Raw genomic sequence first — 23,105 nt, 5'->3', positions numbered from 1 at the left:
AGTATGCTATGAAGCGACGTTTTCCAGAGAGAGTGAGGTAAGCGATAGACGGGCGGTAGGTGATGAGACGGGAACACGCACAGTGAGCCGAGTATTAAGAGCAAGGCAGGAGCCCGGGCTTCAGTTTTCTGCTCGTAGGGAGTCCTGAGTGTCCTGGAATCGGAAAGTATCTGCTGTATATTGGGTACTCTTCCAGGGTCTTTACACAGAGAGGCTGGAAGCCCCTCAGAAGCTATGCTGGCTCTTAGATTCTTTGAGCTGACAGGTGAGTGTGACAGTCCCAGGGTAGCGGGATGCTGACATGCTAGCTGGAGTGGAGAGGAGGGGCTGCTGACAGAGGTGGGCTTGCCCCTTGGTCCAGAGCCCTGGGGATACAGCTATATATCTAGTGTGCAACCGCCTGGCCTGCCTACACATTAGAATTGTAGTTTGCCTCACTACAAAAGCCCCTGAGCACAGATGATGTGGTGTGATGGTTCACACCATCGATCCCAAAAATTTAGGAGGCAGAGGCAAGTAGATGTCTCAGAGTTCAAGGCCAGCCATGTAATGAGACCCTGCCTCAAAACCAAAACCAAAACCACCACCACCACCACCACCACCACCACCACCACCACCTCTATTCTTTGCAAGGGGATGATTTGAGAGATGTCACCATAGTATTAAAAACAAAAAGTCTAAAAATATGTTAATATTCTTAAAAGGCATTGAGTGCCTGGTAGAACATGGTGCAGTATCCAAGGAACCTTGCTGGTCGATTTTTCTGAACATATAATTTAAGATTATTTTTCCTTCCTTTATTTGATTTGAAATCTTAATGGGATTCTACTGCAGTCCCCTGAGCTTCCCACCACTACTGTGTGGGACAAAGGATTGCCCGCGTAGGAGAGAGATGCTTTGGCAGGCTTGTCAGCTCCTTTTATTTGGAACTCATGTGGTTGTTAGCTTCATGTGTTTGTAAACTGGGAACGGCTGGCGACAGGAAAGAATGGTAACTGTCATATAGTCTGAGGTGGGAGGACACACCCATGGGAGAGGGCCCTCTCCTTCCGTCTAGCAGCAGACGAGTCCTCCAGCCCCGGGTCTGGAGGTCACCCAGTTTCTGGCGTCTTGGGTGGGGCCATGGAAAATGGTACCTTTCCTCTTTGGCTTGTGTGTTGTTGGGAAAGTCTCCGACTGTAGCATACAAAGAGACTTCAGCTGTCACTACACCAGAGGCAGAGTACAGGTGAAGGAGATGTTGGCTAGCCTGCTCGTTGGGGTTTGTAGGTGAGAGGGCAACCACGGCTGGGGGGCGACAGGCAAGGCTAGTAAAAGCTCTCTGCTGGGGTTTCCAGGTAAAACCTGGGCCCTCTGTTCAGAAAACAAAGCACAGCTTCTTATGTTGCATGGGACCGACTTCTGCTAAAAATGATTCATACTGGAAAGAGCACTGGCTGAGGTTCAAATAACAGAATAACCTATCTTCTGACCTAAGTTGCCAAATGGTGAAATTTGAGTCTCCAGGGAATTCTGACCACCACTACCACCTCTTCCTCCCCCATTACTGCCAAAACCCCCTCCATCACTACATCACCACCTCCACCACCACCACCACCACCACCACCATCAGCTTTTCCACCTCCTCCTGCTCCACCTCCTGCACCATCACCTCTACCACCGCCTCTTCCTCCATCACTACCACCGCCATCACCATCATCAACTTTTCTACCCCCTTCTCCTCCCCCTCCTTCACCATCACCACCATCACCACTACCACCATTACCATCACCACCACCACCCTCAGTGCCTCCACCTCCTCCTCCATCTCCTTCACCATCACCTCTACTACCTCCTCTACCACCTCTACCATCATTATCACCATCAGCTCCTCCACCTCTTCCTCCTTCACCACCACCACCACCACCACCACCACCACCACCACCACCAGCAGCAGCAGCAGCAGCAGCAGCAGCAGTAGCAGCAGCAGCAGCAGCAGCAGTAGCAACAGCTCCACCACCTACACAATCATAACCATTATGACCACCACCTCAGTAAATTAACCACATGGCTGTATCTTGGAAACAGGAACCAGGCTAAAGAGAAAACTGCACAGGGTCTTTCCTAGCGTGGGCCCTCCTTTTCTTCCATTCTTCCCATGCCTGGTTATTTCTCCTTGCACTTGGCCATGTGCCTTTTGCAGTGGTGCTGAGAATGGAGCCTCAGTACAGAAGCATAGTCTGAGGCCAGCTGCTGGGATTTCTTTCAGTCTTCTGCCAAGGCGACAGTGCGCAAACCCAGCCCTGTAATCCACACCTTGGCCCAAACCAAACCCACAGCCTGTGGGCAGCCAGAGATGGGGTTTCCAAAGTGCGGCTGTTTGGGAACTATTAAATATTCATAGGCCTCTCCCCACTGAACAGAATTCCAAACAATCCTCCAAGGGTCAGGGATCTTCCTGGTGTGGTCCCAGGTTGGTCCTAGGCCCCCTAGTCGTTGCCTATCCATTCCAGCTGCAAAGCTTGTATGAAATGCAGATATCAGGTCAGGTGCAGAGCTGAGATTTTGCTACTCTATTGGAAACCATCTAACTCCATTAGGTGTAATGTATGTGAGGATCTTGTTTGCACACACACGCATACACATGTGCACATGCATGCATATGTTTCCCATGTAGTTAAATATGTCCCTTGAAGTCGGCATGGGAATGATCAACGGCCCTGTCATTTCAAAGTCTTAGCAGTCTTTACCACCGTATACCTATGACTATCTACTAATTAAGCCTTTTATAGAAGACAGAGACTGCTCTTGCATTCACTTCATTTACTTCCATGGCGACCCGGGGAGAGGCTCACTCAACAGACTGGATCGATCACCGTGTCAGTGGAGCAGAGCCGGCAGCATTTGCATGGGCCATCCTGTGTCCAAAGTATTGTGTACACTAGGCTCGCCGGGTGCCTGTAAGCAGAACTCTAGGAGGTTTGGCTGGTGCCTCCCCTCTAGTCATAACCCAAGAAGAATGAGGGTTAGCACCAGCAAAGACCTGTGTACACACCAGCCTGCTTCTCAGGAGATAGTGCAAGCAGGCAGCGAGTGAGGCAAGCTTAGCATCTCTCTCTTAGTTCCATTTGCTGCGCCCTCCCAACCCCCCACTGATCTTATCCCTGACCCTGAAACCCCAGCACCATCTTGGTCCTGGCTAGTTTGTGTTTAGTGAACGAGAGATGAAGCACAGTGCTTAGCAAAGCCATTTGGACCCTATTGGGTTACTGCTACTGCTTTATCTGGATTTGCACGGGCTGCTGCTATTGGCCTCTGGACTGCAGGAAAGGCTAGATTACAGCAGGAGAGAGCAGGATTGAGACTGGGGGATTAGGACCCACTGGCTATAGCCCCAGCCTGCTGATAATTACCTTGAAGTCATATCTTAAAACCCACTGTGGCCTCTCTTTCTGGCCCCAGAAAGATAAAACCCTACCTACCCTTTCTCCGTCTGGCCAGCTCCTCATAGTATATCTTCTAGATATGATCTAGTGTTCTTTTTTTTACCAAGGTAATTTATATACAATAAAAAGCATCTGTTAGGGGTTCAACAGATGCATGTAGACAGATATGCACCAACACAGTTGAGATAGGTAACAGTTTTATCGCCCTAAGTGAGTTCCTCCTGCTGCCCTGTGTAAACATGCAACCACATTTCTGCCCCACATAAACACGTGTCTGTTTGTAGTCCTGTGGTTGTGCATTTCCCAGAATGTCATATCCATAGAATTGGGCTGCCCCTAGGTTTGGGCATCTCTGCCTCTTTCATTTTAACATGGTATATTGTATTCCTTCTATGAAGGAGTTGGTGTCCTTGAACAATCAAGGGCAGATTTTCTCATCTCATTTGAATAAACACCTAAGAGGGGGTGTGGTGGGAGGAATGGGGATTACATTGTTTCAAGGCAATTGCACATTTAACTTTAGCCAAAACAGATCTGTTTTCAGAAGTGGCCATATTATTCCCAACATCAAGGTGTAAAATTTCCAACTCTGTCATCTCTTTCTTTGGTATAGTAGTGCTTTCTTCTTTTCTTTCCATTTTAAACTTTCAGTGGCTTTGGCTGTCTTTATGGTGAAATCAGTAGCTCATTGGTTTTGAAGTTGGCATCTCTCTGATGGCTGCTGATGTGGGTAGAATGTCTTTACAAGTCCTCATTTGTTATCCACCTGTCCTACCGGACAAGCCATTTAGTTAGTTGGGGTTTTGTTTGTTTTTTGGCTCTTTAAAAAGGTAAGCTATTTGTTTATTTAATGTTTGAGTTTCAAGAGTTCTTTGTTGATTTTGAGTTTAGTACTTTAAAATATATGCAAATATATCATTTGCAAATATTTTTCCCATTCTCTGGCTTGTTTCATTTCTATAAATTTTTTGAGAGGTACTCTTAATTTTTTAAAAAATTATTTATTTTATTTATGTGAGTACACTGCAGCTGTCTTCAGACATGCCAGAAGAGGACATTGGATCCCATTGCAGATGGTTGTGAGCCACCATGTGGTTGCTGGGAATTGAACTCAGGACCTCTGGAAGTACACTCAAGTACCAGTCCATCTCTCCAGCACTGATGATGTTCTTAATTTTAATAAAATTCATTTTTGTCTTTTTCTTTGATCATTTGCATTTTTGATGTCACATCTAAGGAATCATTGCCAAATGCAAGGCCATGAAGATTAAAAAGAAATTTTTAATTTTTTTTTATGTAATGGTGTATTACTTTAATCTCAGCTCTTGGGAGGCAGAAGCAGGCAGATTTCTATGATTTTGAGTCCAATTGGTCTGCATAGTGAGTGCTAGGTCAGCAGAGTTACATAGTGAGATTATGACCAAAAACAACTTATGGAAGAAGCATTTCAGCTTATGGTTCATGAGGGATGAGTCTATCCCGGCAGGGTCAGGACGTGGCGAGGTGTGGACACAAGAGACAGGTGTGACAGCAGAAGCAGGAATCGGGAGATCACATCTTCATCCACAAACATAAAACAGAAAGCAAACTGAAGAGGGAGGCAAGTCTAAACTCCCCAAGCTTGCGCCTAGCAATGTACTCCCCCCTCCCCTGCAAGGCTTCACCTCCACAAACACACTTGGTTCTAGGTGTTTAAATACGGGAGCCTATGGGAGACATCTCTCATTCAAACTACCTCATATTGTCTCAGCAATGCATGCTTCTCAACGTCCGTGCTATGCTCACTGTCTGGCTTGTGATGTGATGCAGGTACCAGTAGCTGCTAACAATGGCCAGCTCTCCCCTCCCCATAGCCCCTGCTTCTTACACTCTCTCTGCTCCTTCTTCCCTGATGGTCCCTGAGCCTGGGCTAGGGTTGGGGGGTGATAATGTCCCACTTGGGACTGAGCACACTTCTCAACCCTTTGACCAGTCGCGAGTCTGTGTTGGCTGCTTCCCACTGCAAAAAGAAACTCATCTGACCATGGTCGGCAGTAGCACTAACAAATGGGTATAAACGTAAATATTCAGAAAGTGGTTTGACTTCGTGTCCAGTTAGCGAAACAACAGTAGTAAGCTTCCCCTCTGGGTCATGACTTCCTAAGCCATGGGCTTTTAACCAGGTTTACAGTACTAGACAGGAGTTCCCTCCTGTGGTGCAAACAGCACACCCAGTCAGAAAGTGGTTGGTTGCCCCGTAACAGTTATGCCTCTATTGCATCCAGGCCGCGCTTGTCTGGCAAGTCGGTCTTGTGCAAGCAGCGCGCACCACTGGGCATGCTTATTGACCGCTTTTCTACCCCGGAGATTCTTTGGCAAGTGGCCAGTCAGGAGGAAGTTTCTAAGTCAGTGTCACCTTGATTTCTTGATGTCCCTCAATCAAAATGGGTTTTTTCCTTTGGCAAGAGAGTTATAACAGGCAGTGAAGAGCAAGGGCTGTAGCCTGTGCTGTTTTGAGATCCTCTGTGATGATAACTTACAGAAAAATAGCCACACCATCACTGAGATTTTCATTTAACAACCATTATCTTTTTGTGCAGGGTACCTCTGTTCAAGCTCTTTCATATTTTTTTTTAAATTAGCTCACAAAGCAATAGGTTTCCATAAGTTTTTCACACATTTTCAGTTTTGGTTAATCTGCTCTCCACCCCTTCCTTGCTTTAACTCCCCTCCCCCACCCCACTTAAGCCTTCAGTCTCCAGTGTTCCTCTCCTGAGGCCATCTCTCCTTGGTTCTAGCCCCTTCCTGACTTGAGGTCTCTTCCTTGTCCCCTTATCACAGGCCCTTTCTAGCTTTTTGACCTCTACAGATACTTAAAATTAAATAACGAAATGTAAAACTTTAAAGCTGGAATATGTGTGCTGGAGAGATGGCTCAGTTGTTAAGAACACTGACTGCTCTTCCAGAGGTCCAGAGTCCGTTCCCGCAACCACCTGGCAGCTTACGATTCAGTGGCGTCTTCTGGTGTGCAGGTATACACTTAGGCAAAACACTTGTATACATAAACAAATAAATTTTTAAATAAAAAAAAGCTAGGATTTAGATATGAAAACAGTATGTGACACCCATCTTTAAAAAGCCACAAAATGCATTTGTATGCTTTCTTATAGGAATTTTATAGTTATAGCTCTCACACTTACGTCTTTGTTCCTCTTTGTTTTAACTTTATATACGATGTAATATAGGGTTTAAGTTCCTTTCTTTTGTATATATATAACCGTCATAGCCTCACTTGTTGAGAAAGGCTCATTTGTTCCCTTTAATTGATTGCTTATTTTTTCAAAACTCAACCAACTATTAATATATAATTTTATTTTAAACTCTATTCTATTGATCTATCCATCTATGAATTTTTAAAAAGATTTATTTATTATTATAAGTACACTGTAGCTGTCTTCAGACACCCCAGAAGAGGGCATCAGATCCCTTTACAGATGGTTGTGAGCCACCATTTGGTTGCTGGGATTTGAACTCAGGACCTTTGGAAGAGCAGTCAGTGCTCTTAACCTCTGAGCCATCTCTCCAGCCCCCTATGATTTTTAAATTACTGAACCCTTATAAGAAGCCTTGAAGTTTAATGCTTTAAATCATGTTGGGTTACTTTCCCTGCTCTCATTCCTTTGATCGTGATCATGTTGTACATGAAGATCATTTGAGGTAGCAACTGACATTTCTGTTTTCTAATCCAAGACATAAATCTCCATTCTAAAAGCAAGTCCTACTATTCCTCTTGTCAGGGTTCTGTAGAAAATACTTAATTAGATATATAGTGTGCATCATTTTCATGGCTCTAATGCTATGTAAATGGAATTTTACCAAATTTTACTTCAATATTTCATTGCTTGTGTATAAAAAAATAAACAGCTGCTTTTTATCAGTGTTATAGCCTAAGACTTGCACAGGCTTGCATATTAACTCTGGTCGTGGTTTCCTAGACTCATTAGGATTTCCTGTATAATTATACTGACTTCAAACAGAGAGTATTGTGCTTTTTTTTTCCCACTCAAAATCTCCCTCCCTCCCTCCCTCCCTCCCTCCCTCCCTCCCTCCCTCCCTCCCTCCCTCCCTCCTTCCCCCCTTTCATTGGGTCTTATTATGTTGCCCTGGCTGGTCTTGAACTCATGGACTCTGTTGGGCTCCTGCCTCAGGCCCTTGAATAGCTAGGCTTTTAGGTACACACATGCTGCTGTGTCTGGCTCCCATCTGTGTGTCTTTCTCTCTTTTTCTTGTCTTCTCGCATGGTCTGGGACCTCCACCACTGCACTGAGTGGAATGACAAGCAGAAACATCCTTAACTTTCCCTTAGCCACAGGCTTCTCCAGTACCTACTGTAATGCCATGCCGCTTTTCTATTTTATTCTGTCAAGATGGAGAAGCGCTTGATGCTTGACGTGGAACCAGCCTCCCCTACGGGGATAACTCCCCTCAGGTTGTGTTGTCACCACTCATTGCCTTTTCTGTGGCTAGCACTGCATTTTCTCCAGATTCTTCTGTATTGCTCCCGCTTTTGCCACTTAGCAGCTCCTGTCTCCTTTCACAGACTCCCCTCCCTAACATACCCTTCAGCCTTCATCTCTGCATCTCCAAACCATCACTTAGTGGCCCCGGTAACTTCTTGGAGTATTGGCTCATGGTCACCGGCCTGGTTATACTGAGGCCATGGGCTCTCTTCTCCTTTCTTGTCCTAGGATTCTTCTGTGTCAGCTCTGCCTTGCCTGGCCCCAGCCCCAGCCAGGTCTCTGTTCTCTCATATGTTGGCTTATATCCCAACCTACCTTCTATTCCCTTTGAATTTGCCCTTATGAGTCTTGGGAGCCATGTGCTCATCCTGGATTGATTCAACAACCTTGAATGGTTCCCCTGTAGTAAGGTTAGGTATGGCTTTCTGGACCTAAGCTACATATTTTCCTTCTATGGATTTCTGGGGAATCTGAGTTATTTACTCATGTGCTCTCACAACTGATGGCCTCACTGCATGTCTCTCAGTGCTCAGCACACCCTGATCCACCTGGGCTCTCCTCGTCCCTCCTCTGCGTAAACCCTCCCCTCCACCTTTCTGCCTGGTGTACACAGGTCTCTGCTTTGCATTGCTTGCTCTCTGTCCTTCAGTTTTTAATCCCACATCTCCTCATCAGAGGGTCTGAGTTGCTACAACAGAGTACCATAAACTAGGTAGCTTGGGAAAACATTTGTTTCTCTCATTCTGGAGACTGAAAGTCTGAGATTGAAGTGCTGGTGTGGCTGGGCTCTGGTGAGCATCCTCTTTGGGGTTCTCCTGTCTTTACACAATGGGGAGCAGAGAAGTGGGCGTCTCTTCCCATTAAGGCATCAAGCTTAACCATGAGGGATCCATCCTTTTGATCGAGCCACTCACTTCCTTACACCACCACATTAGACATTCTAGGAGCACTTGAACATCCCATATGTGACATTCTTTAGGTGGCTTGCCAGCTGCCATGGAGCAGGGGTTTCATTCCTTGTCATAAAGAGACTTCCAACGTCATGTCTTTACATAAAATGCCAAGATTCGGTTGATAGGATTTAGATGGAAGTTGGCAGTGATAACATTAGCCATCAAAGTTGAGGCCGCTGATCCCCTGAGCCTGCCCTTACCAAGGGCTTCAGAGCAATCTTTAGCTGTGGGGGAAGCCAGACTGTGAAATGTGAGAGATAAATTCTCCTTATAGAGCAGAGCAGACACTCTCTGGGACATCTCCAGAGACAGATGGTTCCGTAGCCAGCATGAGCCCATGCGGCCTCTGTACCTTCACTGGGCTGGGGAGGATGTGAGGGAGGCTAACACGACCTCAGAGACCCCACAAGGGAAATCTTCATGTAGGACGTACAAAGATCTAAGTCGAAGACAGAGACAGCAAAAGCCCCAAAGAACTGTGGGAGTCTTGTGTGACACCCATTGCCGGGAGGAGGAAAGTCCAGAGTGCCACTCTGAGACTCGCATGGACAAGCACCTGCCTCACTCAGGATTGGGGACCAGTGATGCAGGGCTGGGCTTAGTGCTCTGGGGTTGAGAGGAGCAAGCTAAGGAGAAGAACTGGAGGAGCGCAGCATCCTCACAGCCCACAGCCCCTATGAGAGCCTCTCTCCTGGCTTTTGCTTTCTGTCTCTCAGGGCCAGGGTAGGAGGACCACGTTCAGTATGTCCCTGTCCATGGAGTGTCACTTGCCAAGTCCATTCTGAAGAGCCTCAGCCCACTGGGCTTGTTGGGTGACATTCCCTTGCCTTTTTTTTTGGGGGGGGGGTGGTCTATTGTATCATTAAGTTTTGCCTTAGTTTCTCGGTAAGTACTCTTTCTAAAGACACTTAGCCTTGGGTCTGCCGAGCAGCAGGGTGGAAATGCTTTTCCACACATATCTCAGTCAGCATGGGGCAGGGAGTCCATGACGAGTGGGGAGAAGGCAGATGCTGGCGTATGGGCTGTCAGAAACCTTTGGCTGGTGCAGAGAATGGGAGCCTGGGGAAGAAGGGATTGGGCCTCCTCTTATCCCCACTGGCCAGTGTCATCCTCCAGAGTGGTTATTGTGGTCCTGTGGCCTGGACTCACGAGAGCCAATTTTTAGAATAATAAGTCAGAGGCCCTTTGTGCTATTCCAACTCCCACTTTTAAAAGTAAAGTCCCACTACCCTTCCTGTGGAGCCTTCCTGTTGGTACCCTCCTGCTCTCTTCAGAAGGTTATTTTAATTTGTGATATCTCTGGCCTACTCGATATGACTGCTCAGGGACTCTGTGCCCTTAGGTGCTGTGCCTCTGTCACAGACCAGCTGATCTCAGATCCTTGAAAACATTAGAAAATCTGGATGATAAAGTTTGGCTTCTTCTAGTTTTGTATTAACCACGTTGGTGTGTGTGTGTGTGTGTGTGTGTGTGTGTGTGTGTGTGTGTGTGTGAGTGAGTGTAGGGCCAGGGTCAGGCAAGGCTCTGGTGTCCATGCCTGCTGTGTTCCTGAGTGTCACATCTTTCTCTTCTCCCTCTGTAGCTCGTCTCCAACGTCCTCATCTTCTCCTGCACCAACATCGTGGGCGTGTGCACTCACTACCCAGCCGAGGTCTCCCAGAGACAGGCCTTCCAGGAGACCCGGGAGTGTATCCAGGCTCGGCTCCACTCACAGCGGGAGAACCAGCAACAGGTGAGTGAGGAGCAGCCGGGAGGCCTGGATGTCAGCCAAGGCCTGCTGCAGACAAGCAAGTGAGCGAGCGAGCGAGGGAGCGAGGGAGCGAGGGAGGGAGCGAACAAACGGCTGGCTGTGACCTGCCTGTCCCCAAGGCCATGCTCATCCCTCTGCCCATCCCTCTTCCTAGCAGGGAGCCCACCTCTGTGGTTACCTAGCATGCTGTCCCTTGCCTGTGGTCTCCTTATGTGACCCTGTGGTCGAGCAACAAAAGCCTTTCCCTCTCCTGATCCCCCAGGAGTTGAAGAGGTGAGAACAGGCAGCATCTCTAGCCTGGATGGAGGCGTTTACCCAGAGGGCCAAGCACCGCGAGCCCCTTGGGGCCCTAGCCTAGCTCTTCGTCTCTATTTAGTTCTGAGTGTGGATACTTCAGAGAAGGAAGATGGTCCTGTCTCTCCCCAGACAGTACTCGAGCAGAGAGGCTGGCCGTTGACAAGGCCACAGCTTTGTGCCAAGAGAAAACACTCAGAATTTCTCTAGAGTAAGACGGGGTGGGGACCCAGGTTGGAATCAAAGTTTTAGCTGTTTCTGCTCTGAGGGACGGGGTTCAGGTCTGGGTCACCACTGCCCCTTGTCTGCACGTAACCCAGAAAGATGGTCATCTTTCCCTGCTCCCCCTCCAACACTGTACAGTATAAAGCTGTGGTACCTCCTGTCAGGAGACTGAGGGTGGTGGGTGGTATCCCCAAGAGGGCAGTCAACACACACGGACCAGGCATGACTCTGGAAGTTCCTGTAGACCAGCAAACACTGGCAGAGGCTCCTGTGTGCCACATGCCATCAGCTCCTATGGCAGATGTGAGCACAGAAGATCTCTCTCTAAGCTGGAGACAGGAAGAGATTGGCCAGAGCAGCAGAGAAGTCCACACCATGGCCGCTCTGCTCATTGAAGTGTGGGTGTCTCTGTCTAGTGGGGATGCGTGCTAGATGGTTATGATGACATTGTTGCTGACATCCAGATGGCCATGAGGGGGTAAGCTCTCCAGGTCCTCCTGTCCCTGCCTGTCCTCTCTAACACTGCCTCTGTGGCTCTGGTGTTTTGCCAGATGCCCAATGGACATTGACCAGTCTGCAGCCTGACTGCCCTTGTTCATGATTCGCCACTCTGGAGACACAAGCGTAGCTATCCTAGGCTGGCTTTCATCCTTGTATGTAGGCAAACATGACTCTGAGCTTCTGTTCCCCTCTGTCTCCCAAAGTATAGGCATTTCCTCAGCATGTCCAGATTCTCCACTGCTGGGATCAAACTCAGGTCTCCATGACTGCTAGACAGTACCTCCAACTGAATCACACACAGCCCTAGCCCTGCCCCATCTCTATGCACTGGACCCTCCCTGGGCTTCTGGCTCAGGGGCTTGAAGGAAGCTCTGCTCAGCAGTACCCCTTGATTCTCCTCATGGCCCTGGTAGGCTTACCTCACCTTCCGCCTTCCGCCTTCCGCCTTCCGCCTTCTGCCTTCCGCCTTCCGATGCACCTGCTCACCCCTAAGTCCCGCCTTCCTCAAGAGCCTCATCTTATTCCTGTGATTTGCTCCAGCATTCCTTCCCTGAGAAAGAAACATCTTCCTTCACTTCCATTGTATGCAGTCACTCTGGGCATCATCTTTCCCCAAGGATGCTTCTCATTTTTTTTTTTTTTTTTGAGGCAGGGTCTCCCTGTGGAGTGCAGGTTGAGCTGAGTCCTTTCTCTCTCCTTCAGTCTCCGAGTGCTGGGATTACAGGCATGAGTCAGGACGGCAGCCAGATAATTATCAATTCACAGCTCATCCCTCTACTTGCTCTGGTCCCCGCCAGACTGTTCCTGCCACTAAAGTTCATAGGGATTTAGGGAAAAGAAACGTTTTGCCACACCATGTTTAGGGTCAAGAACTGGGTGAGTCACCTTGGTTTCAACTGATCAGAGGCAGCGATTTGTATAGGGGGGCTTCTTAGGGTCTCTCCTCAGCTCCTAAATTCCACATCATGTGGGCACTTAGCATTGTTCCTCTCTTTCCTCATACCAGTCGTCCTCAGGATAAGAGTATACTGACGTGTGGCAGTCTCCAGCATTCACACTTAAAGTGTACTTTCTCCCAGCTGTCTCACGTCACAGGAACTGCCCAGTAGATCCTGTCTCTCTCTCTCTCTCCATGTGTGTATGGAGACTTTAGTACACGTGAAATGGCCTTCGGTGATACGTGCTCTGATGCCTGGGATACCAAGCACACCTCAGACAGCTCCATTCTTCACAACAGGACACAAGACCCTGCCTGGGCTATGGCGCTGGATAAGACACAGCTCCTGCCCCCAAGGAGGCCTCCTAAGGGAGGCACAGCTAAAAGCTATTGACATGCCAGAGAATCGGAGGCTCTATGAAAGAAGACTCAGAGTTGGACGGGGATGCTAGCAGCTGGGAATGGGCATCCTGAGCAAGAGGGTGGCCTGCGGCATATAAAGATGTTGGTCCCAGTTTGGGACCAAAGTTTGGGAACCTGTGCACAAAAGCAAGAAGAGCTCCCAATGCCAGAGAAAGCCCTAATGGTTATTATATTGGGGGGTAGAGCATAGGTGTCAATTCATGGGTGCCAGGAGAAGAGTTGGGGAGACAGGGAGGACTCAGAGCAGAGAGACAGTAAAACCAGGCTGGGGCATAGGCTGGTCCTGTAGCCAGCCCAGAGCGGAAGAGCGTGCTAGGAAAAGAGTGGGCCCAGGAGAGAGAAGGTAGGAGAGACGGGGCTGTAGTAAAAAATAAGGAAGGGTGAGAGTTGATCTGCTCCAGAATCCTGCTTGTGGTGGGGAGCGGGGGCGGGGGGAGGAGGTAGCAGGAAAACATTGAGCCAGAGTGGCACTGCATGTATCCCAGAGGCAGGTTCATGAAGCAGTGGACCAGGATACAGCAGGGAAAGGACACATTCAAGAGCTCTTCCCGGCTCAGTGCTGAATGCTAGGGCTTGGCCTGGGGCCAAGAGAAAAGGAATAAATACCAGAGGAAAGTTCGAGAAGCATAAGCAGTTTCTACAGAGGTAGGAGGATAGAGGTGTCCTCTGCAAAGACAAGGAAAAGCAGGAGTGGGAGGTGGAGTCTTACCATGTGTGTGTGTGTGTGTGTGTGTGATGTCATCCCAGTGGGGGGTGAGGTGGACATTTGGAAGCCAGTGAGCCCTCCCTGGGCTGGATATGAGCAGAGGTGACGTTAGAGTTGGTGGATGGTGGCGGCTGGACAGTGGATCTATCCCTGAGGCAAGAGTCTTTTGAGGACAGAAGTAAGGGGTGCTTCGTTGGGCTTCTCCCAGAGGGAGAGGAACCAGAAAGGACACTGAAGCAGGAAGGTCTCAGGGTTCCCTGGTGAGTGGGATACCCGGGAATCACGCAGAGTGATGGACAGGAGAGGCTGCAGGCAGCCAGAATGAAAGGCCTTGGGAGCCTGGCAGAGGGCCTGGTCCCTAGCCAAGGCTGGGGCATTCAGACAGAGCCACTGGCATGGTTGGTACCTTGGAGCAGAACAGACTTTGGGGGGCTGGAGAGATGGCTCAGTGGTTAAGAGCACTGACTGTTCTTCGGAAGGTCCTGAGTTCAAATCCCAGTAACCACCTGGTGGCTCACAACCATCTGTAAGGAGCTCTGACGCCCTCTTCTGGTGTGTCTGAAGACAGCTACAGTGTACTTACATATAATAAATAAATTAATCTTTAAAAAAAAAAAAAAAAAAAGAACAGACTTTGGAGGAAAACTGAGGAGTTGAATGAAGTCCAGACTCTGTAACTAGCTAACATGACTTGCACCAATGTGGCCCTGTCCCCTCTCCCTGCTTCTCTCCCACCTCCCTTGAGACTGGCTTTAACTTGTCTTGGTTTTTGAAAGTTAACTTTTGCCTCTCTTGTTCTTGGGCTACTGTCTCCCACGTGGAATTGAATGACCCTGAAGGGTCTCGGTCCTTCTTGGACTTCACAAAACCCCCTCAAATGACAACAGTTCTTTGAGCCCAGGGCGGGTAGCCTGTCATGGCCCCGCCCTTGGAGGAGCTTTGCCTGCCTGTAGGTCCATGCCTCTGATTCTTACACCCAGAATGCTGCCTGGCACACGGTAGACCTCCATAAATACTTGACTTGTTGAACGAGTCCAGCTAATGCTGTCATTAGCAATGTAGCCAAGCCACACAGGCTTTTAAGGTTTTAACACAAGCTGCTGTATACTCAGGGCTCCACCAGGAATACTTTTGCCAGAGCAGAATGGAGCAAGCTAGGCGACGGACCAGGAGGCATCCCAGAGAACCTTGGGTGTGACTCCAGCTGTTCCCTCCCCTTCTACAGGTTCTGTGGGTCTAAGGAGAGCCTGGGAAGTCTTCCTGGGTCCTGCAGACAGGGGCATGGGTATGGATGGCAGGGGACTCAGCAGAGATGTGGCTGGAATGGTAACAGACTCATTTCTTCCTTCTACAGGAGCGTCTCCTGCTGTCTGTCCTTCCCCGTCATGTTGCCATGGAGATGAAAGCAGACATCAACGCCAAGCAGGAGGATATGATGTTCCACAAGATTTACATCCAGAAACATGACAATGTGAGGTAGGGGTGAGGGCAGGGTGGGAGAGCTGGACTCTGATGGGAGACAGCCTCACTTCTTCACCTTAAAGGGGGCACAGCCTAACAGGGTGGCCTGGTGCTGTGGAGCAGGCCAGCCCTGCCCTTTGTCTGCGTAGGGAATTGGCACTGTTTCATCTTAAGTAGGCGGCATGGTTGCAAGAGAGAATAGAGAAAAGAGGGGAGAAAAGAAGCAGGTCGGCTACTGGGGGGCCGCTCACCTGACAGAGCACACAGCGTTGGACCCCCGTGTCCTCCTCATTATAGTCCTTGTCACCGGCCTCTCACATGCCCCCTGAGCCCATGGGCAGGAGGCACAAACAACAGTCCTAATTTCTAGATCCAGCTGGATGTTTGAGACCTGGGCGGGAGGTCCCCCAGCTATCATGGTAAAGTCTGCCTGCCACAAGGCCCACTTCGCCTCCACGATGCGCCGGCTGCCTCCCTAGCCAGAAGCCGCTGACAGCAGGGATGTGCAAACAGATGTAGGTTAATAGAGTGCAAAATCTGCTTATGAGGTCCTCAGGGACACATGCGATACAGGTGGCCTTCATTCACCAGTGGCTCCTGGAGAGCCTGGCAGTTCTAAGTCTCCCATATGCCCAGAAAAGGGGCCATTGTGAGCTTCAGGAAGGGTGGGCAAAATCTCCTAAGGCCTGAATCCTCGAAGGGTGAGTGGAGAGAATCTTGGGAGGCCAGGGATGTTTTCCGTCAAGGGAGCCACGGGATTGTGCAAACTGTCCCCACCATGGCTGTCAACAGGGATGGAGGGGGAACAGGACACTACGATTTGCATGTGGAACCCCCCCCCCCAGCAAAACCATGCAATTCCAGGTGTGCCCTGAAGTCTGAGACGGCCATTCTGCATTTATAGCCCCTCCCACCTGCCTTTCAAAACCCAAAGGCCAAGGCTCTGAGGAAGAGTAACTATGCACCATACATTCATGCTTTGCCTGGGGGGGGGGGGTGTCCTGCCGCTCCCCTTTAGCTATTCCTGTTCCGTGTCAGGCAGAGCCAGGCTGGCCAGAAGTCACCACAGTCTCCCAGGCAGACGGCCACCTGGCTGAGGCACACTGGATGCGGCCATGTGACTGATGGCCAGGAGCCCTGTGAGGTAGTAAGGCGCGTGACCCCTCTGTCTGTCGGGTTGAAACCGTGACTTCCTGAGTGCTTTCTTGTGCTCCCCTGGTCCCCACAAGTGTAAGATGTTGGTGTGTTATCATCCCCCGAAATGCAGGGGACCAGGAGGCTAAGGCCCAGAGATTTACTCTTTATCAATGATCCGCAGCTGGTTAACTGGACCACTTGTCTCCAGAAAGCCTTCAGACTTTTTGACTTTGAATACGTGTTTCTATACCCAGGTAGATCTTTGGACAAGGTCTCTGAGAGGAAGCTTGGAAAATCCTTGGGAGGAAAAAGACCCAGAGGAGAGGGAGAAGTGAGATCTCCTGCCCCACCCCACCCCCGGTGTGTGTGTGTGTGTGTGTGTCTGGTGCATAGCAGTATATCCTGAGTGTCACCACCCACAGGGCTGAGGAGCTCCAGGGCTCTCACATGCTCTCTGGTCCCTACCTAGGGACACAGGGATAAATAGCTTTCTCTGCCTGTTAGGACAGATGCAGGGAACTTGAGTTTCAGGTGGTAGGGGTGTTCCTCAAATGGCCTCTACATGTCAGAGCTGGACCCTGAGCCCCTCTCTCCATTCTGTCTTCATACTCTCACCAACCCTGACATTGTTCCTGGCAGGGGACAAAGATACTTCCTTTTAGCTGCTTTGAGCTCAGCAGAGCTTCCAGTAGCTTCCATTGATGTCTACACAGATAATCCAGGGGAGGGGGAGAATCCTGCTCTGAGAAACATAGCAGAGGCCCATAGTCCCAGCCCCACAGCAAAGAGGTTTGCTCAAGGGGGTACCCCATTTTCTCAGTTCACAGTGATAATCTCAAGGGATGGCCCATGCATCAGGTACCCTTAAGAAGACCCTGCAGTGACTTGTGTCATTAAGAAAAGTCACAGGGCTATCTCAGTATCACATCAGGCCCCTGTCACAGTGGATGTTTCTATCTAGGATAAGCCAGATCGGTGGCAGCAATCAGCAAAGAGATGGGAGGAGAGAAAAGAAGACATAGTGGAGCTCAAGGGAACCCAAGCTTGAAACTCCAGGGAGGGATACTCTACGGCACACACCAGAGGTCAGGGTTCCACGGTCATACAACCCTCCTGCTGGGCTCCTAGCCTGGATGGATCCTAGCCTCCTTGGGTTCTAGCCTGGATGCAGCCTTCGGGAGAGGCACGTGTCCACTCTAGCCCCAGATTTGGAGTGGAAGTTCAGATTGGGTAGTAATGGTAGACATCAGAACACATGGGGGCCAAGCTCAGGGAGAAACCACCGAGTACAGAGGCGAGGTCCCGGTCCTGGGGTAAAAATCTCATGTATGAACTGCTTGAACAAGACACTGAGCCACTCTGAACCTCCGTTTCCTCATCTGCTGCACATGGAGTAGTAACAGTGTCTGCTGACTGCGGCTTATGAGTCTGTGGAACAATGGGGAGACAGCACTTAGCAGTTCCTGTTCTCAGCAGTCAGGAGCGGTGATGATTGTTGCTGTTATGTTTTTTTTTTTCGTGGATTGTTATTCTGCCTATAATCAGAGAAAGGCCTGGGGTTCTTAGCTGGAGAAGGAAAGGGTGATGAGTCACCTTCTTCAATCCTCTGTGGAAGTGTAATATCTAGAGAGGGTGATGACATGCGGCTCTCTGCCACAACCAAGAGCAAGGGCCACAAAGAAAGTAAATCAACCTCATAACATATGGCTCCCGGGGTACCAACAGGAACTGACCGAGGGGCTTAGACGGCTTCGGTCCTGGCCTACCACTGGCTGTGGCATGAGATCCCAGATGCCTCTCTTCTCTTCTGAGTGTTAACAGATGGGCTGTGTCAGCCCCTGTGGCTGGCAGCTCAGGTAGGGTTTCTCTTCCTGCCTGGACATCAGGCCTCAGAGGGTTGTGAACCGGTGGTTCCCAACCTTTGTAATGCTAGGACCCTTTAATGCAGTTCCTCATGTTGTGGTGCCTCCCCCAACCATAAAATGATTTCTGTTGCTACTTCATGACTGCATTTTTACTGCTGTTATCAATAGAAATGTAAATGTCTGTGTTCTCCAGTGGTCTTAGGTGACCCCCGTGAAAGGGTCATTTGATCGCCATAGGGGCCGTGACCCACAGGTCAAGAACCACTGGGCTAGAGGAAGACGGTACAAAATAGGAAGAGGCAGACACCCTGGGTCACTCTTACCAGGAGGCCACATTGTGGAGTGTCTGCACAGAGTGGAATGGTACACGTGCCAGCCCTGTCCGTTGGCTGTGGGACTGTGTGTGAGTCACCTGACTGGAGCCTTGTTTCTCATGTGTAACCTAGGGGTGGACGTGTGTGTTCATTCATCTGTTTAATGTATGTGTTACCTCTCTCTGCCCTCAACTGTGGAGTCATGAGCTGCACTCCAGGGTGCACTAGAGACAGGGAGCATGGCTTGGAGCTAAGGGACACCATCCCTGGAGGCTCTTGAAGGTACATGCCGTATGTGGAGAGACTTGAAGTTAAGTTGCATGCTGTCTCTGGTAGTGACTTGAAGTAAGGTCCCTGTCTTAGTTAGGGCTTCTATTGCTGTGAATAGCGGCTATGGCCAAGGCAGCTCTTTTAAGGGGACATTTCATTGGGGTTGGCTTATGGGTTCAGAGGTTCAGTTGATTATCAACAGGGTGGGAAACATGGCAGCACACAGGCAGACAGGTGCTGGAGAGGTAGCTGAGAATTCTGCATCCTGATTGGAAGGCAGCAGGAAGAGACTGAGACAGCTGGCCTGGCTTGAGCATCTGAAACCTCAAGGCCCCCCCACCCCCAGTGACACACTTCCTCCAGCAAGGCCACACCTCCTAATAGTGCCACTCCCTATGGGCCAATGGGGCCTGCTTTTTATTCAAACCACCACAGTACCAAATGGAGACCTTTAAAGTTACATGCCAGGTTGGAGAGATGGCTCAGTGGTTAAGAGCACTGACTGCTCTTCCAGAGGTCCTGAGTTCAATTCCCAGCAACCACATGGTGGCTCACAACCATCTGTAATGGGATCTGTTGCCCTCTTCTGGTGAGTACAGCTACAGTGTACTCTTTCATACGTGTACACACACACACACACACACACACACACACATATCTTAAAAAAATAAAGTTACATGCCCGGAAAGCCCCATCCTACCTAGTAATCTATTTATTCTGATGGCTGTGGAGACTGCCAGGCTAGCTTTAAGATCAGGTGGTAATCCACCACTCCAAAGGTCAGGGGGCGAGGAGTGCCAGGGACTCCTGAATTCCATGGTGGTCCTTCTGCATGAGGGTGACCCCACCCCTTGACTCCTCTCACTCATACTGGAGTTCCTTAGGTTTTAAAGGTATTAGGTAATAGAATGATCTAGGACCATTCCAGGCTCTTCCTTGTAGGAAGCGATGGAAGGCCTCTGCCTCTAAGGCATGTGGACCCTTCCTAGGAAGTATATTCCTTCTGAGATAGCTTGCCTTTGCTTCAATTCCCATCCTTACCTCCCCATGTTTATGGAGTTTCACGTGGGGCTGAATCTGAGCCTCAGTGACTCCTTCCTTGGTAGCCACAGACCCTGCGGTTTCGGCAGGAGTCCAGTAGCGGGGCTGCCAAGGCTGGGCTGCAATGAGGTAATATAGCCTCTCCCTGCACTTCAGGGCTGTGGTGAGGCCTCCCTGCCTCCTTCCTCCAGTTCCTCTCTTTCCAATCCCTTCTCCTCTTGAAGGTTATCTTCTCTCCTGTCTTCTTCAAGGACATGGCTGCATTCCCCAGGTTGCTCTAGCGTCTGGCTCAGCCACCGTGTGGTGTGGTTCTGAATTATAATGATCACAGACCGTGTCTGAGATGCTCAGATACCCACGGGTAGTGTGTGCCTTCTAGGGGGAGAGTGCGGAAAGTGCCACGTCCACTCCCATCCTCAGCCGTGTGGCATGTGAACTGTGGGCATCTCAAACCTGATGCTAGAAGTGTGTCCAACTCCATCCCTTATCAATTATGATTGTGAATGATCTTTGCCTTGGAAATATATACTGAGAACCTACTATGTTCCAGGTGCTGCTATGAAAGGAGCACTATTAGGGTATGTCCAGTCCCCAAGGGATCATAAGAGCTGAGCAGATGACTATGGGAACAGTGCCCTGACAACCCAGCCAGTTCTGTTGTGTTAAGATGTGTATAGCATAAGGGGCCAGAGAGATGGCTCCCGTGTCTAGAGCTTGCTGCGCCTATAGAAATCTGGAGTTTGGTACCCAGCACCCCCATCTGGCAGCTCCCAACATCCTGTAATTCAGCTCCAGGGAATCCAACAGTCTCTTCTGGCCTCTGTGGACAATGGCGTGTTCATGTACAAACCACACGCAGATATGTACACAGATAATGAATGATAAATCTTTTTAAAACATAAGCCTAGCATACGATCTATCACATTTATTAACATCTGTCCTCATGAGGACAAGTGGCATTAGTGTTGACAGCCACCCGATATCCAGAGCCATAGTTCCCAGACTGAACCTGTGTGGCTGTTAACCACATCCCCGTGCCCCCAACCTCTGCTCTGGAAACCACCTTTTTTCTTTCTGTCCTTATCAGTCTGATAATTCTAGATATCTCATATAAGTAGAATCAGACAGAATGTGTGCTTTTGATGACTGGCTCAGCTCACCCGGAGCAGCCAGGCTCTCAGGGTCCAACCAGGTTGAGGCTTTTGTCAAGATTTTCTTCGTTGTCCAGACCAAGAAATATTCTCTTTGCAGATGGAATTCTGCCTGTCCTTTCTTCATCTGATGCCCCCTGGGCCGTTTCCACCCTTTACAGGTTTAAGTGCTGCTGTTGCTGTTGCTGTTGCTGCTGCTGCTGCTGCTGCTGCGTGTGTGTGTGTGTGTGTGTGTACAGTTAGTGTTCACACCTCTGCTTTCAATTCGATCTGGGTGTATGCCCAGAAGTGAGGCTGCTGGTTCATATGGTAAACTGGTATGATTTGGGGGTGGGGGGTCCCTCACAGGTTTCCCCACTCCAGCCTTCCTGACAGCACCTGCTTGAGGGCTTTGGCCTCTCCTCACATGGGGTTCACTAATGGCCCCCATTTGTGTTGGGACACAGTATGAAGACGGGCAGAAAACAGAGCCAGCAATCAGCAAGGTCTTAGCCCTGGGCTCTAAAAATCAAGGCTCTGGCAAGCCAGGAAAGCGGAGGAGACAGAGCAGAGAGAGGCCCTGGTGGCCAAGCATGCCCAGTTATGTTTCTGAGACAAGTTCAAATAGGTGTGAGCTGTGGGTTAAATTGTACTAAGAACTCAGACATGGGCATTATTGAGTGAGCAAAGTCAAGGAAGACATGGTGAAGAGAAGTGGGTAAGAATCAGGTTCTATGAGAAAAAAAGGGTGATTTTCTCTCAGCCTTCCAAACACAAACATTTTATTATATAAAGGATTGTGTTTTGTAGTGTAATTGGAGAACGTAGGCGGGGTAGAGAAGAAAAGCAGTTCACACAGATCTGGTTGATGGATGCTGGGTCTTGGTTCAGCCTCCTCTGTGGGCTTCTCCTCTAAGAGGCATTTCCCTGAGCCTGTCATATCCCTGGAAGAGTGTCCACAGATTCCATTGGGCTCTCTTGTTTGCATGGGATGTAGGTGCGGGGTGGCCTGGAATCTGCAGGGGGCCCCAGGCCTAGCTAGCAAAGTGGGTTGCAGGATATGCCATGATCTGAGGTACTCTGACTTCTCCTGGACTCTCTTCACTTACTGAACGTCCCTGCCCCTGCCAGGGTGGAGAGGCTGTGGCCATATGGGGTAGATTCTCCGCTTGATGGCATTGTACGTGACAGTGTCCTGCCCTTGGTCATCTTCCCTTTCCTGTCCAACCTGGGCCTCAGGTAGTTCTGGCTGACACCAGCTCCGCTGCCTCCAATGGGTATGAACGAATCATTGCTCCCCTTCACCTGACAAGGCCACGAACCCAAGTGTCTCTCCAGGCTGGGTGATTTGGAAAAGATCGAGTGCGGGTGTGGCAGGGGACAGCTCTGTTGGACACAAAGAAATGGCATCCTGCACAGGCCTAGACACTGAGGCTTTCTGCCTAGACATAGTGGGAACACCCCACGGCGCTTCTAGATTCAGTGCTGTCAGCATCTTAAGAGGTGAGCTGAGATTTTATAACACTGCTGTCTTGACTGGGCAGGTTAGCAGGGCACAGTTGTTAGCCCTGCCAGTCCACCCAGTCCTAGATGCCCAGTGGTGCTTCAGGGTATGGCCTTGTGTGTAGATGATGTCCCACAACATCTTGTCTGTGGGACAGATGTTGACAACTCTTAAGTCATAGGTCTCTCGGCAGTGAGAGGAGACAAGCACAAGGAGATGCCTGTGGACCGATCAGGGCTGTGCGGGCCTGTGGTGGTAACTGATGACTTTCCTCACACCTGTAGAGGGCAGGCTAGCTAGCTAATGATAGAGATAGCTCATTAGGGAAATGCTCCCCATGCGGGCCCAGTCCCAGTGTCTAACAACTCTAAGGACCCACTAGTGTGACCAAGAGGAACTCTCAAATGAGCTAATGTGTGAGCTAACATCTTTCTGCTTGTTTGGGCCTGGTGCTGGGCTGTAAAGTGGCTTTAGAATTTTTAGTGATATGGCCAGGAGACTCAGGCCCCAGAGCAGATAGTCTGTGTTGAGGGAGACCCTATGGAGCACAGGAACCTCCACAGGCGACAGCCATAAAGCAAATTCCTCCCCCCACACGCAAATATATATACACATATATGTATATATATATATATGTATACCTATATATACACATACACACACACACACA

The 23,105-nt window shown here is 49.5% G+C and overlaps 1 protein-coding gene across 1 annotated transcript in view; it reads left to right on the top strand.

Moving 5' to 3' along the window:
• Adcy5 (adenylate cyclase 5) overlaps window positions 1-23,105 on the top strand; it is a 145,557-nt gene that overhangs the window by 83,297 nt on the left and 39,155 nt on the right. Inside the window, exons 2-3 of the mRNA XM_052158428.1 lie at window positions 10,460-10,609; window positions 15,068-15,189. Coding sequence (XP_052014388.1) covers window positions 10,460-10,609; window positions 15,068-15,189 — 272 coding nt within the window. The remainder of the gene's footprint in view (window positions 1-10,459; window positions 10,610-15,067; window positions 15,190-23,105) is intronic.

This window comes from Apodemus sylvaticus, chromosome 15 (assembly GCF_947179515.1).
Source record: "Apodemus sylvaticus chromosome 15, mApoSyl1.1, whole genome shotgun sequence".
In the NCBI taxonomy this organism is placed as follows: Eukaryota; Metazoa; Chordata; class Mammalia; order Rodentia; family Muridae; genus Apodemus; species Apodemus sylvaticus.
This window is presented reverse-complemented; position numbering and strand designations above follow the sequence as displayed.